The sequence below is a fragment of the Dendrobium catenatum genome, unplaced genomic scaffold (genome assembly GCF_001605985.2).
Source record: "Dendrobium catenatum unplaced genomic scaffold, ASM160598v2 fragScaff_scaffold_171, whole genome shotgun sequence".
Lineage (NCBI taxonomy): Eukaryota > Viridiplantae > Streptophyta > Magnoliopsida > Asparagales > Orchidaceae > Dendrobium > Dendrobium catenatum.
This window is the reverse complement of record NW_021318633.1, coordinates 71,702-90,001: the sequence shown is the minus strand read 5'-3', so window position 1 is coordinate 90,001 and position 18,300 is coordinate 71,702. Positions and strand designations below refer to the sequence as shown.

The following is an 18,300-nucleotide window of genomic DNA, read 5'->3' as shown; positions in this document are numbered from 1 at the left end:
CTGTAAATATGATAAAATTTTGAAAATTCTAATTTGGCAAATTGTAAAGCACCGAGCAGAAACTTATTTTGACAGTCCTTATGGCTTTTTGTTGAATTATACAATAAAATTTAATCACTTTAGGAGTATAAAATATGCTTCATTTTCAATATCTATGTTCAAAATATTTGAATTGTGTGAAAATAACTTATGTTGCTAGAGAGAAGGAATTTTGTTGGCGGAGAAAATGGATTATGTTGGTGTCTAGAAGAGATTATATTGTTTGTTATATGTTAGAGTTTTGGAGCTTGAGGGCTATTCTTATATTTGCTAAAAAGGGATTCTATTGGCAAAAATACGGGATTATGTTATTTTTTATGTATTAGAAGATGAGGCCTAAGAGCCATTTCGATTTTTTCTATGAGGTGTTTGTTATATTTCAATCATTTTCAGTACAATTTTAATATTTTATTTAAATGCTTATTTCAATCCAGTATAAGTGTATGTTTTCATTTTATCTTATAGTACAGTACTTCAATTTATTATTTTAACATTTTTTAGCTCTTTTGGGTTAAGTTATTAATTCTTGTTTTAGGTTATTGTAGCCTACTAAACCGTGTTAGGTTACTTCTTCTTTTGCTTCCATTTTTAGGCCAAATTAAGAGTAAAGAGTGAGTTGAGTAGTTTTTTATTTCATACTTTGATTTATGTTTCATGTATGCATGCGTTTTGGTTAGTTTTCTTTTAACATGCTTAGCTTTTATTTTGTTAGACCTCATATTGTATTTATATATTTGAATTATATATAGAAAAATTATTTATAAGATTCAATAATATTCTGCTTTATATTTATATTCTGTAGTGGTTCTGTGTCACATAAGATTTTGTTGTTTTTGTTTCACAACATTTCTCCAACTGGATCTTGAGGCGAGTCTCAACTTCTTGCATTATCTGGCACAATATGATTTGTGTGGTTTGGTTGAATTATATAGGGTTGGATCGTGATAAACTTTTTGATACCAAAGCATTAGTTGGAGAAATAAATCATAACAAAGTCATAGGATTTAATCCATAGAATAGTGAGATAATTCTAGGTAGTATTAGGGGTTCATTTTATTTATTTTTTATATGCATGTGTCACATATAGTTATGTTCAGCTATGTTCAGTTACTCTTGTGAAAAAAAAAATGTCACGTAGATCCAATTTTGTGATTGAATACCACATTACAAATAACATACAATTTCAAGAGATAGAAATGATATTCTACAATAAATTCAATGTCAAAATAGAGTTTTAGATAATTTCATTTCTATAATAAAATATAATTCAAAGAATAACATATCTCAAACTCAATGAGAGTGCAAAAAGGTGAATTGACTATGAGACATTTTTGGGCAAAAATGTGAATTGACAATGAGAGTGCATGACAGGAAAGTGACCTTTATTATCTCAAAGTCAATGAAATTTCTTAGTGATCAAAATGAGGATTATCATAGAGTAGACATAGTTAAAGATTGTGTGGAGGATTTATTCTTGGAGAGTTCTTTAGAGGTTCATTTGTGTGAGGTTGATATTAGAAAGGGAGGTAGAGATTTGGTTCAAATAATTTATGAAGCCCTAAAATTTTTAGGGATAAGTTTGAAGTTATTGCACCTCATCCCTAGGTAGACCCTTGAAACCATTTAACTTTGAGGCACCTGTGTTGGAGTTAGAAGCCTTGCCTGCCCATTTGAAGTATATTTTTTTAGGAGAAGAGTTAACCTTACACATTATCATGTATGATTTGTGAAGCCCTAAAATTTTTAGGGATAATTTTGAAGTTCTTGACACCTCATCCATAAGTAGACCCTTGAAACCATTTAACTTTGAGACACATGTGTTGGAGTTAGAAGCCTTGCCTACCCATTTGAAGTATACTTTTTTAGGAGAAGAGTTAGCCTTACACATTATCATGCATGTTAAATTAAGAGAAGACCAAGATGATAAGTTTATTAGGATTCTTAGTTAGTATAAAAGAACTTTTGGCTAAACCATAGCAGATATAAAGGGAATAGGCCCATCCTTGTGCATTCACAAGATTCTAATGGGGGAAAATTTTTTTCCAAAATCCGATTCCCAAAAAAGATAATACCCTTTTATGAAAGCAGTGTAAAAGGATATACTTAAGTGGTTAGATGTAGAAATCATTTATCTCATTTCAGATAGTGCATGGGTTAGTCCTATATATTGTGTTCCCAAGAAATAAGGTTTAACCATAATAGCCAATGAAGAAAAAAGAATTGATACCTTTTAAAATAGTTGCTGGATGGAGAACTTGTATAGACTATAGGAAGTTCAATAAAATAACTAAGAAGAACCATTTTTTGTGTCTTTCATTGACCAGATATTAGATAGAGACTAGGACATCCTTTTTATTACTTCATATATAGTTATTTAGGATATCATCAAGTTCCTTAAACATCTGAAGATTAGGATAAGACACTTACAAGTCCTTATGGTATATTTGTCTTCGGGAGGATGCCTTTTGGCTTATGAAATACTCATGCTAATTTTTAAAGATATGTGAGGTCAATTTTTTTATTTAATGAAGTAGGACATTGAGATTTTTATGGGCAATTTTTTTTTCTTTAGTACCACTTTTGATTCTTGTTTTGGAACATTTAAATTTGGTTTTGAAAAGATGTGTTGAAATAAATTTAATATTGAAATGGGATAAATGTCAATTCATGATAGTAGAAGGTGTAGTCCTTGGCCATAAAATTTCTAAAAAAGGCTTAGAAGTGTATAGGGCTAAAGTTTAAGTAATTGAAAATCTTCCACCACCAATTTCTATAAGAGGGATAAGAAGTTTTTTAGGACACACTATATTATATAGAAGATTCATTATATTGTTAGTGGTGTTATTCCTATCGACATGCCTTATACTCAAAGGCATAAATTTCTGCATGATGCTAAATTATAATTTTGGGATAAGCCGCTCTTTTTTAGGAAATATAAGTGTCAAATCATTAGGTGATGTGTCCCTAAAAATAAAATTAAATCAATAATTAGGCAATGTCATGATTTGGAATATAGAGGTCATTTTGGAGGTTTTAGAACAGTTTTTAAGACTCTTCAATATGATTTTATTAACCTATCTTATTTAAGGATGCAAATAGTTATGTAAAAATATATGATCGATGTCAGATGGTATGCAACATTACTAGAAGAAACGAAATGCCTCTTCATTTTATGTTGGAAGTATAATATTTTTATGTTTGGAGATTAGATTTTATGGGGATGTTTGCGCAATCTTTTGAAAAATAATATATTCTTATAGTAGTTGATTATGTCTCCAAGTTGATTGAAGAATTAACAAATCTCAAAATGGATGCTCATGTGGTTATTAAATTTCTTAAGAAAAACATGTTTTTATATTTCAAGTGCATGGAGTGGTTATTAGTGATGGGAGATGTCATTTTTACAATAAAATAGTGGAGGCTTTGATTTTAAAATATGGTATAAAATATAGATGGGGGCATTTAAAGAATATTAATAAAAAAATTTTTGAGAGTAAGATACTATATCTTAAGATTTTGTCTATGCATGAGGAAGCTAATATTATGTGGAAAAAAGTAGTTAGTGATAAGGAATATTGCAAAAGAAATACTTGGAGTATACAAGGGAAAAGCTAATAATAGTACAAATAATTGGTTGTGGAATCAAAATGTGCAAGAAAAGATAAAAAAATAAGATGATTTGTTATAAAAATTAGTTTAGATGTAAAAATTTTGATAATTGGGAAAGATATAAAGAGGTGTGTAAGGGTTCTAAAAAAATATGCGATGCAAAGATCTTAGCTTTTAATAATTTATATAATAGATTAGATACTAAGGAGGGCGAAATATATATGTATAAGTTAGCCAAACATAGTGATAAGAGTAATACAAATTTAGTTCAAGTGAAGTGTATTAAGGATGAAGATAAAAAAAGTGCTTTAATTAGAAGAGGACATTCAACAAAGGTGCATGAGATATTTTTATAAACTCTTCAATGGAAATTAAGAGAATGTGATTGACTTTAGTGACCTCAACACCCTAAATGAAAATAAAGATTTTTTATTTTTATTATTGTATTAGCAAAACTAAAGTTAGAGAAACTTTTAAGAAAATGAAGTGTGAAAAAGCTGTTAAACCTAATGATATTCCGATAGAGGTGTGAAAATGCTTAGGATATGAAGGAATTTCTCTTTACTTACTAAACTTTTTAATATTATTTTGAAGACTAACAAGATGCTAGACGAGTGGAGAATGAGCGTGTTGATTTTTATTTTTAAGAATAGAGGCGATGTAAGAGATTATGCAAATTATAGAGGAATTAAGTTAATGTGTTGTAATTTAAAATTATGGCAGAGAGTTATGGAGCATAGGTTGCAGTGTGATACTAATATTTATCAAAATCAATTTGTATTCATGCCAGGTAGGCAAACTATGGAAGCTTTACATTTATTGATAGGTTTGATGGAGAAGTACAAAGAGAACAAGGAGGATCTACATATGATATTTATTGATTTAAATAAAGTATATAATAAAGTTCTAAGAGAAGTGCTATGGACGGTTCTAGAAAATAAAGGGGATAATAATGCTTATATTCAAGTCATTAAGGATATATATGCATGAGTTGTTACTTATGTTCATATATAAGATGACTTAACAAAGTATCATCCTATTTCAATTGGATTACATCACGGATCAGCCTTAAGCCCATATCACTACACATTTGTCGGAGGTTGTACCCTGGTGTATGCTTTTTGGTGATGATGTTTTTTTATTGATAAGACTAGAGAGGGAGTTGAAGGTAAATTTGAATTATGGAGGTCAACCTTAGATTCTGAAGGCTTTCATTTCTGTAGATCTAAAACTGAATATATGGAGTATACTTTTAGTAATAATAGTTCTTATGGAGGGATTGTGACTTTGGGTGATCAAGTCATTAATAAGAGTACACATTTTAGATATCTTGGGTCTATTATTCAGAGTAATGGTGAAATACATGAGAATATTATTAGTAGAATTCAAGTTGGATGGTTGGAGTGGAGAAATGCATTGGGCTTGTTGTGGGATCGAAAATTCCCCCTCAAACCTAAGAGAATTTTATAAGATGGTGGTTAAACCTGCAATGCTTTATGGTGCAAAATGTTGGCCATTAAAAGAGAAGCATAATATTAATTTAAGTGTTGCAGAGATTAGCATGCTCAGGTGGTTGAGTGGATTTACTCTTAGAGATATAATACGTAATGAGCATATACATGAAAATGTTGGAGTAACTATAGTAAAAGATAAGATTAGAGAGAGTCTCCTTAGATGGTTAGGTCACATAAAATGGCTACCTTCCTATGACCCGGTTAGGAAAGTAGATGTATTATATTTGACTTATGTTAAGAAAGGTAGAGGTAGATCTAAAAAGACTTGATTAGAAAATATTAAAAATGACATTCCTTTATTAGATTTAAATGAGAATTTAACTTTTAACAAGGTGCAATGGAGAAAAAAGATTCATGTGACGGACCCTATACAGTGGGATAAATGCTTGATGGTGATGTTATTGTTGTATAAAACATAGAGTTGCAATTGATTATTATCCCTAAACTAGTGGTCAAGCGGAAATTAGTAATAGGGAGATTCAAAGAATTTTGGAAAAAATTGTATATCCTAATAGAAAAGATTGGGCTTTGAAGTTGGACAATACAATTGATATATATTGGAATATCTCCCTATAGATTAAGCTGAAAACCAAATAATAATGAATAAATAGTTAAATAATAAAATAATATTATTATAACTCTAAATTTTAATTATACCTATAATTTGATTTGATTCACTTGATTTATCGAACCTGTTAACTAATCTATCCTCACACATCTTTATTATAATTTCAAATTTTGGTTAGACACTACAGGAAAACCCCTTATTACCGGCGGACAAAATCCGCTGAAAATATTAGAAATCCGACGGAAAATATAGTTTTCGGCGCATGTTTCGGCGTATATTTATCCGCCGGTTTAAGTCGCGTCGATAATTTATTTCCGACGCATGATATGCGCCGGAAATTTCTCTGGCGCAGTTTCTGACGAATTACCGGTGAAAAAACGGATTGTTGCCAACGTAAAAAAACGTCTTAATTCCGGCACCATATGCGCCAGTAATTAGCGTCGCATTATGCGCCGGACATTACCGGCGGAGAAAACGCCGCAAAGTACGACGTAGAAATCCCACGGTTTCGCTTGCGACGCAAAGTATATGCCGGTAATTACCGGCGGACTTTGCGCCAGAACATGCGCCGGTAAGTTCCGACAGAACAAAGACGTCGGTATGTACGATACAATTCGTTGTATCGTCCTTTCCGGCGAAGTTCCGTCGGAAACATGTAGCATTGACAAAATTTTTTTTTTTTTTAGTTTTGTTTGATTCTGTAGCATTGAAACCTGTAGCATTACCTGTCTAGACAAAAGCCGAAATAAATAAATCTAACTTTATTAAGTTTTAGTTTTGTTTGATTCTACCTATTATTTGGATCAACATATTTTGTTTATAATTTGATCTGATTTAATTAGTTTAGCAATTAAGTCTATCAATCCATCAGAATTGATCAAATACACACTCCTATCATCATTTTTCACCATTTGATATTGGCTTTGTTCATCTTCTGATTGTTGACTAACATCGGCCATCTGTTATTCATCACTTATTCTCTAGCATTTTTCACCACATTCACAAGAGGCCAATCCAATAATCTAGACATTGTAATTATTCTTTCTTCAATTAGAAATAATGGTGTACTTATCTAATCTCAAATTGCATAATGAATTATTTCAACTGCGTTAGGCATTGTATTTTATCTCTTTCTTATGATTTTCACTTAAAAGTTCTTATTAACTTCTCTTTCCATTTCTTAATACAAAGACAAAAAAAATTCTCATTCTACTATAAAAAAATTTCCAACACACAATTTATGAATTATCCAACTTTAAAGTGTATTTAATTATTTTAATTTATAATACTTATAAATGGAATATACTCACATATGTTCTTTAAAAGCTATGATTTTACATGATATTGATTAGGCTCTCTCTCCCCCCTATTCATGCTTAGTTTGCATCATATTTAAATTTATCCTTGTTTATGTTATACTCATTTGCTAAATAAATTGACATATTATGTTCAAATTCAACTTATTTTTTATTTTAGATTATCTTCATAATATATATTTAATATATATTATGCCAATGTATTTTTACATTATGTCATAAAAAATAAGATTAATTTTATTTTGACACCATAGCATTTTCATATAATATAAAATCATATTAAATTAAAAAACTTAGGCTATATTAATTATGTAAATAAGTAAAAAATTGCTCTTTTTGCATGTGAAAGTGATATTGACATCAAGCCAACTTAGAATTTCTCAACAAGAACCATCAAAAACCTTAATTATGCAGTTGTGCTGTTTCCATCTCTTTTGATTAGCCAAAAAATAAGAAAATGTAGACCATAATGATAGGTACTCCCTACTTAATTGCATAAAAAAAAGAGAATATATAGGTATTAATCCTCATTAATAATTCTCTAATCTAATGTGTTTAATGAAGATTAGGTGGCCCACAACCAACAACCGTCAAAGCTATACAGCCAAAGCGATTAATTAGTAAGCAGTTCACATGTGTTCTGAAGAAGTGCAATGAATTCTTTACTGTCCCATTACTTTTAACGCGACTGATTATTTGGAAAGAGAAATTTTATTTTCTGAAAAAAAAAAACAAATTTTTTCACTTGAATGAGAAGGAAGTCAACTTCGATAGAAGCAAAATTTTTTTGTGAAGCGGAGGAATCGAGTTAAAAAAATGTTTTTATTTTTATTTTTTATTGTTATTGGCGCAATTAAGAGACAGGCTGGGAGGATGGTAGCATCAGCATTGATGATCTTCTCCCAGCTCGCAAATTCTTGAAAGTACTGGGTTTTTTTCTCTAATTACATGGAACAAATGCCTTCTTAAACAATCCTGAAAGAAATAGCTAAAAAGGCAAAGAGAACGCTAAAGTTGGCTCCTTTTTTCTCCTTTCCCTGTTCTCTTTTATTTTATTCCCTCCTTCCTTCCCTCCTTCACTCTTCTCTTTGATTCTGTTTAGCTTCTTCATTCCATTTCAGTAGTGCTTCTCGATCTGGGTTTCATCACCACCCATTTGATTCGCTTCCTTCCTTACTGTTACTTTTCTTCCAAGCTTGTTGCTTTCTTCTGTTTCTTATGTTTTGTTCGCTCAAAAAAAGTTTTTAGAGTTGATTTTCAAATTTTTACCTTCTCTCGCCTGTCCTGGATTCTGCTCATCCTCTGCTTTTATGTGTATTGCTTTCTCACTGCTTGGGCTTAAGTTTTCATTCTATTTTTGGTCATGAAACCTTGAATTCTGTGATTTCTCCTAATTCCGATCTGTAAACCCTAGCTTAACTCCAGTTTCTATGGGTCTCTGCCTCTGTAAACCAAGCAAAAAAGAAGAAATCCAAGCAGAAAACCCTTCAGCTCCTAAATTGCTCCCATCTTCCACTCATGAACCAGCTCCACTAAATCCTTCCACTCCAAAAACCTCAAAGTTCCCTTTCTACAGTCCTAGTCCCTTATGGGGTTCTTACAAAGGTTCGCCGGGGAATTCAAGTGTGAGCTCGACGCCTCTTCGGTTCTTCAAGCGCCCCTTTCCTCCGCCGTCGCCGGCTAAACACATTAAGGCTTTGCTGGTTCGCCGGCATGGATCGGTGAAACCTAACGAGGCCTCGATTCCTGAAGGAAGCGAAGTGGAATTAGGGCTTGATAAGAACTTTGGATTCTCGAAGCAGTTTTTGTCTAAGTTTGAACTTGGAGAAGAGGTTGGAAGAGGCCATTTTGGTTTCACTTGTTTGGCTAATGCTAAGAAAGGGGAGATGAAGGGGGAGGAGGTAGCCGTTAAGGTCATCCCAAAGGCAAAGGTTCGTTTTTTTTTTAAAATAATTTTTTAAGGAACAATTGTTTTCCCCTTTTATATAACGCCTTCTTATTTTATACTATTGGTTTCTTGAATTGGAATTGGGTGTGTGGAAGCAGATTACCTGTGTTCGATATTACTTGTAGCAAGACTTCAGGGCTGTTTGGTATCCTAATTTAGGCAGGATTTAAGCGATATTTAGCTTAAATTATTCCAAATGAGATTTTAGAGACTTTTAATCTTTATATTTTTATAAAATTTATTTCTCTTTTTTATTAATTAAATTCTACCGGTCATGGGATTTAACGGATTTATGGATTTTGCTTTTATGAATCATAATTTTTCAAATAAGTAGCCAAAATATTTCTCAAATTTTAGCAAGATTTAATAATAACTGTCGCGCAAGCAGTTTTTAGGGTTTATAGGATTTGTCAAATCCTGCTTGTTGCCAAAACCGCTCCTTGTTGGAAAAATTTTATTTTATTTTCCTAAATTTTTAATCACAGTGATAAACAGCAGGATTTTTCTTTTCTTTTATTTTTTTCCCCATTTTTGGATTCAGTTTATTCTTTGATGTTATTGCTATGTTAACGACGATTCCTGCAAATAAGAATTTAATGACTAATGCAAATCATAAGAAAAGAATTTGTTGTTCACAAATTTTCTTGAGCATGAAATGGTTGCTTCAGTTATAATTTCAGCTGCCCTCTTTATATCCAATATTATTGCTACTTATATCATGTATTTTGAGCTTTGTATTGAAGGATTTATTCATTTACTCATTCATGTCTACATTTGGAGCCATTATATTTTATACGCTTATTGTGTGATGAAATGTTCACAGTGATATGGATAAAGTTTATTATATTAGCGTTGAACGAATATCTCCTACACACAGATAAGTTAAGAGCATCTCATATGAGACATGAGGAATGTTTTTACATGGAATGGGAAGGAAACAAATCACAGGATCCAATTGAAATGACTGCACCATTGCATGTCGTATATTACAACAGTTGTTCGTTTCCATAATTGGAGATGACATTAATGCAATATAATTGGTATGAATTGTGGAAGATATCGTCCATGATGCAAAGAGCATTGGGATGTTTGAATTGTCATTAGGCGATGGCGGGCTATTGTTTCGATTATGAGTTGTCTCAGGCGATGGAGGAAATTTTTTCGGTCACTCTCCTTACGAGAGAGGAATTTTCCAACTCCCTTCATCATGATATGATTATTTACATACAAATTAAAATTAAAGTCAACACATCTACTGTTTGACCATACTATAATGAATAAAGGCAATATATATTGTATAAGCTACTCAATATGTCTTTGCTGGGATGACTAGTTACTATATAATGCTTTTTGGAATGATGGAAGAAATTATGTGAAACACACGAGGAATAAACTGATTTCAGATTTAAATTTTAAGAAAAAGAATTCACTTTCATCTTGGCAGTGCATCTCCTTATTGTATTTTAGCAAAAAAATCTATATTCATGAAATATCAGCTTTAATTTACACCCATGTTTCTCTTAAATTTCCTTTTTTGGGGGGATTGATGGTAATTTATATAGTTTAATCTTCATTTTGCTTTGCAGATGACAACAGCTATTGCTATTGAAGATGTGAGAAGAGAAGTTAGAATCTTGAGTTCTCTCACAGGCCATAAAAATTTAGTGCAATTCTATGATGCTTATGAGGATGAGGAGAATGTTTATGTAGCAATGGAGTAAGTCTTTATTTTTTTTTTTTTTCTCAAATTGATTTATTTTTTTCTTTGATAGACATCGAAGTGTCCTCTTTCTAGGAAATACAACAAAATTTAGGAAAGTGGGTTCACAAATGGCAAAAAAGTTTTCTCAATATAACTTTATTTATCATAAAAAAAAACCAGCTATCACAGATATTATCTTAGCTTTTTTAAATACTATTGTGCCCGTCCCTCTATTAGGTTACATAAACTTTCAAAATTATGTAAGCTTTTGGCAGTTCAATATTATAATCGCCCAGTGCCTCTTTTTTTTTTCCTTTAAAAAAAGTTAAGAGATAAGCTCATTAGAAGTATTTTGGTCTTGTGAGTTCCATTTCATGTAAAATTATCATATTTTTTTATTTATAGTGTTAAAAGCTTAAATCTTATAAAGTTTAATCATATCAAACTCTAATCACAAACTGTTTAATCACCTGTGTAATTTATATAATATTTGCTTGTTTTTCTTTTAATTTTAGACTCATTCATCTCAGCTAAGTGTGTTTTTTCCTTGGTCATTACTAAGACTGGCAAGAAGCCTCATGCATTGGACATATCCTTTTCTAGGATTATTGAAGTTCTTACTATAGATTTATCTTATTTTTTTTCTTTGAAATTGAATTAAAATTTAACTCATTCTTTGAGAATTTATCATGATTTTCCTATAATGGCGCAGGTTGTGCAAAGGTGGTGAATTGTTAGATAGGATTCTTTCAAGGTATGATTAATTATATACATACTTACGAAGAGTTTAATGCTAATTTAATTAAGTTGAGCTTAATGTTGATAATATTGTTCCTCTTATAATCAAATTGGCATTTGGTGTTCAACTTCAGGGGCGGTAAATACTCAGAAGAAGATGCTAAGGTTGTTCTGATCCAGATTTTAAGTGTTGTTGCCTTCTGTCATCTCCAAGGTGTCGTCCATCGAGATCTCAAGCCAGAGGTGTATGATCATTCCATCAAATCATACAACATATATATTCTCAACGAGTGAATTGTCCCTATTTTAGCATGTCTATTTTAGTTTTTTTTTGGTGTTTAATTTTGTCCCTCAACTCATTAAATTCAAACCGATTTGACCTTACTGTAAACTTTTCCAATTCTTCAGATGAAAATTGATGGAGGAAATATTTTTTGAGAGTATTTTGAACTTTTTGGGGTCAATCCTATTAATTTGAGCTAATATTAAATATAAAATTGACCCCAAAAATTCTAAAACATCCTCATAGAAAGTTTTTCTCCATGAATTTTCATTTGAAGAAACAAAAAAGTTGACGGTATTACCAAACTTATTCAGATTTGGTGAAGTGAGGGACTAAGTTGAACACTAGAAAAAGTATGAGACTAAAAAGATACATATGAAAAGTTTAGGAATCATTTTGATCGATTACTTTATTCTCAACTAATTCTAATACAATTGCATGTTGTTTCTTCTCTAGAATTTTTTGTTTACTTCAAAAGATGAGAATGCAACCTTAAAAGCTATAGATTTTGGTTTGTCAGACTTTGTTAAACCAGGTGAGTGCTGCGAAATTAAAGTTTATTTATTTTTTCTCATTCTCTTTTCAATGCTAAATTTGTTTGAATTATACTGACATGCAGATGAAAGGTTGAATGATATTGTCGGAAGTGCATATTATGTTGCTCCTGAAGTCCTTCATAGATCCTATGGTACAGAAGCAGATATGTGGAGTATAGGTGTGATTTCATATATTCTTCTGTGTGGAAGCCGGCCGTTCTGGGCTCGTACCGAATCTGGTATATTTCGAGCTGTTTTGAAGGCTGAACCAAGCTTCGATGAAGTTCCATGGCCATCATTGTCTTCTGAAGCCAAGGATTTTGTCAAAAGGTTATTGAATAAGGATTATCGTAAAAGAATGACTGCTGTTCAGGCATTGAGTAAGTTCTGAATTTACTTGACATGAATAGGAAGTTTTGAATGAAGATTAAATGACTAGAATGGCCTTTAGACGTTTTAGTTTTGTCCATTTTAATCTCAGGCTTTTCCAGCATTCAATTGAGTCCCTCAACTCCTCAAATCTGTTCTAATTTGGTCATATCAAAACTTCACCATTTTTTTCGATGGAGATAGGTAGAGGGAAGTTTTTTATGGGCATTTTGGAGTTTTAAAAGTCAATCTCAATATTAATAACAGTTCAAATTAATGGAATTGCCTCTAAAAATCGAAAATGCTCTTATGAAAAGTTTTTGTCCATCAATTTGGTTAGATTTGATGAGTTGGGGGGGTTAAATTGAAGAGCTGAAATAAGTTTGAGACTAAAAATGGATGCATCTAGAAAGTCTAGATCATTTTGATCACCTCTTTCTTAAATGAATATCATTAATTAGAGTGATTATGGAAACAGGTCACCCTTGGATTCAACAATTTGAAGTGGTTAAGTGCCCCTTGGATATGATGGTTTATAAGCTTGCAAAAGCTTATGTTTATTCATCTCCATTGAGAAAATCAGCACTAAGGGTAAGCTTAATCTTTACTGGCACTTCTATTTCCTTCAAAAATGTTTTTTTTTTCTATGTTGATTGATGTTTTTTTTATACATAATTTTATCTTATTTTTCTGCAGTTTGTTGGATTTGTATTTTGTTTTCTGAAGTTTTGCTTAATATTTGAATGTAACAGGCTCTGGCCAAGACTCTAACTGTATCTCAGCTTTCCTATCTAAGAGGACAATTTTCTTTGCTGGAGCCTAACAAGAGTGGTTACATCTCCTTCCAAAACTTTAAGATGGTAAATTTATTTTATTTCTAGAATGTTCATCTTATAGATCTATATGCATTATTATATGCAATTTTAATGGAATAAACATAAACAGGCCTTGCTGAAGAGCTCGACTGAAGCTATGAAAGATTCAAAAGTTCTTGATTTTGTCAATGTGGTATGATTCAGTTATTGCTATTTATTACATCTTAGACTTCAAATTATTAGATCCTGACCTCAAATAACTTCTGAATATAGGTAAGTTCACTTCAATATAGGAAATTAGACTTTGAGGAGTTTGTTGCTGCTGCAACAAGTGTGCATCAGCTGGAAGCTTTAGACACTTGGGAGCAGCATGCTCGCCGCGGATATGAACTTTTTGAGAAGGATGGAAACAGGCTTATAATGATTGAGGAACTCGCTTCGGTGAGCCACAATTGTTTGTACCTTTTTAATGAGTAAATCTTAACCCCTCGATCCATCAAATTAGAACCAATTTGGTCAAACCGTTAACATTTTGTCATATCTTTTGTTGGAAATTGGTTGCAAAAAAGCGTTCCGTGTTGGTATTTTGGACTTTCTAAGATTGATCTCATTTGTTTTGGGTTTGTATTTAATTGATGAGATTGTCCTAAGAAGTTCAAAATACCGTTAGGGAAAGCTTTCTTTCAGGGATTTCTATCTAAAGAAATGACAAAATTGATGGTAGGACCAAATTGATTAAGATTTGATGAGTTGATAGACTAAATTGAACATTTAGAAAGTGATTATAATGGACAAATCTAAAAGGTCTAAAAACTATCTTGGTCACTTGATACTGACAATCAACTGTCAGTTTTTTTTTTGGATGGAAATTGGTGAAGAGAAACTTTACATTAGAGAGCATTTTGAACACTTTTCTCTTCGTTCATTTCTGTCCTAAGAAATAACATAGTTGATGGTCTGATTAAGATTTTATTTGGGACGGCTTTTTAAAAGTAGTTTTCTAGTAAAAAATTTTAATTTTTTAACTAAAAAATTGCTTAAGAAGAAGTAAAATGGTCGTCCCAAACAAAATCTAAGTTAATTCAGATTTATCAAATCGAGGGACTAAGCTGAACGCCTAGAGAAATCCGTGAGTAAAATAGACAAGCATAAAATGTCTACAAACCATCTTTAATCATTTACTTTTTCTTTAATAGTTTAATTCTTATTCTTTCTCTACTGTGCTGATTATATCTAATTCAAATGCCTCTAACAGGAACTTGGCCTTGGTCCATCAGTACCAGTTCATGTTGTTCTTCAAGACTGGATAAGGCATTCTGATGGGAAGCTGAGCTTTCTAGGCTTTGTTAAGCTTCTTCATGGCGTTTCTACTCGATCTATTCCGAAGGTTACCAACTGAATAGGAAATAAAATACCAGATTCTAAAACTTTGGCAAATAAGCTGAGCTGAATGATCATTGAAGATTAAGAGCCAGAATTAGCTGAAGATAAGCAAACAATCATGTCCTGCCATTTTGTTTCAGAGCAATTGACAAAAGGAATGTACAGATGAGGAGTAGAGTTACAGAGAACAGAAGAAATTGATCAAGTCAGTTTAATCATTTATATGAGAATTTAGAGCAATATTGCCATTAGGACTCATTAAAAAAAGGAAAAAAAAAAGAAAGATTGAAAGCCTGTCAAGTAATCAAGATCCAAGAGTTGTTGATAACTTGGTTTCCTTTACTTTCAGTTTTCTTTAGTTTGAAGTCAGCCAACTCTCTTCTTTATTTTATGTAGTTTTCAATTTCAGTGTTACCATCAATCAAAATATTGTGGAAGAGAAAAAATATCTCTTAACTTTTGATGATGTTGACTTCAAATAGAAGGAAGGTGAAGTATTTCTTTGATTAAATAATAAATGAGGAAAATCTCTTCCTCTTCTTCATTAAAACAATCTTTGTATGTGTTAATGCCCAAATTAAATGATTTTTTTATATATATTGTTTTAAATAGATATTATTCTTATAATATCTCTCACATGATCATTTATTATTTTATAATGAAGTTATCTTAACATTCTCTTTGTCACAACTAGGGGGCGTAAATGAGTGTCAAATAGGGTTGAGCTCGTTTAATTTTTACTATGCTCGAACTCAGCTCATCTTAAAAAAAATTAAGGTTGAGCTCAACACAATTGCTTGAGCTCAATTTATTTATTTATTTTTTTTAGTTTTTTAAGGAAACTTTACTTTTAATATACAAATAAAAAACTTTGGGTATATAGAATTAGATTAAAAATGTTAAAATATATTATATAATACAATAATTTTAAGCTTTTATCTCACTATGTGGGATTGTGGGGTTGGCTATATATTTTTCAAAAATAATTTAAAATTAGTTTAAAAATATATTAAGTTTTTTAATTTTTTGTTACATTTAGTCCAAGTAAGTCAAATTAACGCACACAATACATACATAAGATTTGAATTCAAAATCTATTGTTGGGTAGCAAAAACTTCTAACCAATAGACCAAGGTAAGCTGGGTAAGTAAATTTTAAGTTAATTAAGCTACTTTATGAGCTTAAAAGTCGAGGTAGGTTGAGCTCCAACTCATATAATTTATGAGCAGGAGTATATGCTCGAACGAGTGGTTTCATAAACTGAACTCGTGAGCTCACTGAGTCGAGTTTGAACTAACTTGTGAACTAGCTCGGCTCTCTTGCACTAGTCACAACTATGAAAATCATTTCATCTAAGAGCACTTGAAGTATGAAGTTAGTATTAGCAACAGGGCTTTGAAATAAATGATTATATAACCTGGTTCAAATTAATGTGTCATAAAATAGATTAAACGAGAAATTCAAAAAAAAAAAAAAATGAAGAAGAAATATTCAATTGTAAGAGTTCATTGGAGTTCGGTGGCCGGTAGCTTTTGAACACCACCATTATTCATTTCACATGGCCCATGTGAGGAAGGGACTGTAGAGGGTATAATCCCGAAATAATTGACAGCTAAGCATTTTTATTTTGAAAAATACATTAATTTTAATTAGAAAATTCTGATCAAAATTTAAATACGATAAAATTTAAAATAATTAAATTTATTTTAAAATAAATGTAGTATAAAAATAAAATTTAATTGATGTTATTATATGGATTAGAAACTGTTGAGATGCCGGGTATCGATCCCCATATCTCTCGCAGGCTAAGCGAGCACTTTACCATCTGAGCTACATCCCTATTTGTTTAAGAACCGTGATCAATATAATATATTAATTATAAAATTATTCTAAATTGTCGAAATATAATATTTAAATTAGAAATATATTTGCCGGGCAATTTAGTTAGCTTAAATAATTAGAATAGTGAAGAAGATCAGATGCTCTAAGTTGAAATAAAATGAAAATATGTTTATTTGTACTATATCTTTTGCTTGTATTATAATTGATCGGCGTGCTTTAAATTTTTAATGTTGCATTAATATTATTTTATTTTTTATTAAATTAATCAAGTGTTGTTGCGTCCTGGAATATTCGCGGTGGTAGAGAATTATAAAGTTTAGCTTCTTAGCATTTTACGAAGATCCAACACACAATCAAATAAGAGAGAAGGTGTAGCGTTCATAAGAGACATCAGAGTTTTTATGTGGAAACCACTTAAAAGGGGGAAAAATCACGGGGTCTGGCCCAGTTTGAATGAATCCACTAGTATTTAAAGTCGATTACAAATGAGGCCCTTCCTTAGGAAAATGCCTTGATTTGATGATACAAATGTACATCATATAGAGCACATTACATGGTAGGAGTTACAGTATAGACATGTTTGTTTGGTCGGCATGACCATAGTCAGTAGGATGGAGACCAGAAAGATCGTTGTCTCGTGATAGAGGTCAGAAGGATCATAGTAGGTGATGCAGGTTAGAATGACTGTAGTCGGTAGGAGACCGAGGTCATAAAGACTGTTGTTTGGTGATGGAGATCGGAAGGACCATTGTAGTTGATGGAGGTCAGAAGGACCGTAGTCGGTAGGAGACTAAGGTTAGAAAGACCGTTGTCTAGTGATGGAGGTCAGCAATATTCTAGGAGAACTTTGGGCATCAAGTGGTGGCCTTGTGGAGCTCAAGGCCTCAAGTAGTGGTCCGGTGGAAGTCCGGGCCTCAGGTGGTATTTTGGTGGAGCACAAGGCCTCAAGTGACGGTTTGGCGGAAGTTTGAGCCTTAGGTGGTGGCCTGGTGAAGCACAGGGCCTCAAGCGGTGGTCTGGTGGAAGTCCTGACCTTAGGTGGTGGTCCGGGCCTCAGGTGATGGCCTGGTGGAGCACAAGGCCTTAAGTGATGGTCCAGAGGAAGTCCGGGCCTCAATTGGTGGCTTGGTGGAGCACAGGGCCTTAAGTGGTGGTCCGACGTAGGTGAGGGCCTCAAGTGGTTGTCCGGCGGAGCAACAGCGTCAGGCAGTGGTCCGATGGAGGTGAGGGCCTCCAGTGGTGGTCCGACTGAGCAACGGTGTCAGGCGGTCGTCCGGCGGAGGTGAGGGCCTCAAGTGGTGGTCTGGTGGAGCAACGACGTCAGGTGGCAGTACGACATAGGTGAGGGCCTCAAGTGGTTGTCCGACGGAAGTCCGGCGATGGTCGATGAAGGCGATGGCCTGAAGTGGAGGTCCGACAGAACAACGACATCAGGCGGTGGTTCGGCGAAGGTGAGGGTCTCAAGTGGTGGTCCGGCGGAGCAACGACGTCAGGAGATGGTCCGGCGGAGGTGAGGGCCTCAAGTGGTGGTCTGATGAAGGTTCGACGGTGGTCCAGCAAAACTCTGGCGATGGTCTAGGAGGAGTTTCTTCCTTCTCTTCCCTTCTTGCTCTGGTCCCCTCTCAAGAGAAATGAGGG

At 32.8% G+C, this 18,300-nt stretch overlaps 1 protein-coding gene across 1 annotated transcript; it reads left to right on the top strand.

The window, feature by feature from the left end:
- The first annotated feature begins 7,927 nt into the window (after window positions 1-7,927).
- LOC110106360 (CDPK-related kinase 7) lies at window positions 7,928-15,331 on the top strand. The gene is made up of 11 exons (XM_020836242.2): window positions 7,928-8,977; window positions 10,581-10,711; window positions 11,409-11,450; window positions 11,569-11,677; window positions 12,174-12,252; window positions 12,337-12,633; window positions 13,101-13,213; window positions 13,375-13,482; window positions 13,568-13,630; window positions 13,711-13,878; window positions 14,693-15,331. The coding sequence occupies exons 1-11, from the start codon at window positions 8,477-8,479 to the stop codon at window positions 14,834-14,836; spliced, it is 1,755 nt and encodes a 584-aa protein (XP_020691901.1). The 5' UTR covers window positions 7,928-8,476; the 3' UTR covers window positions 14,837-15,331.
- Window positions 15,332-18,300: the final 2,969 nt, after the last annotated feature.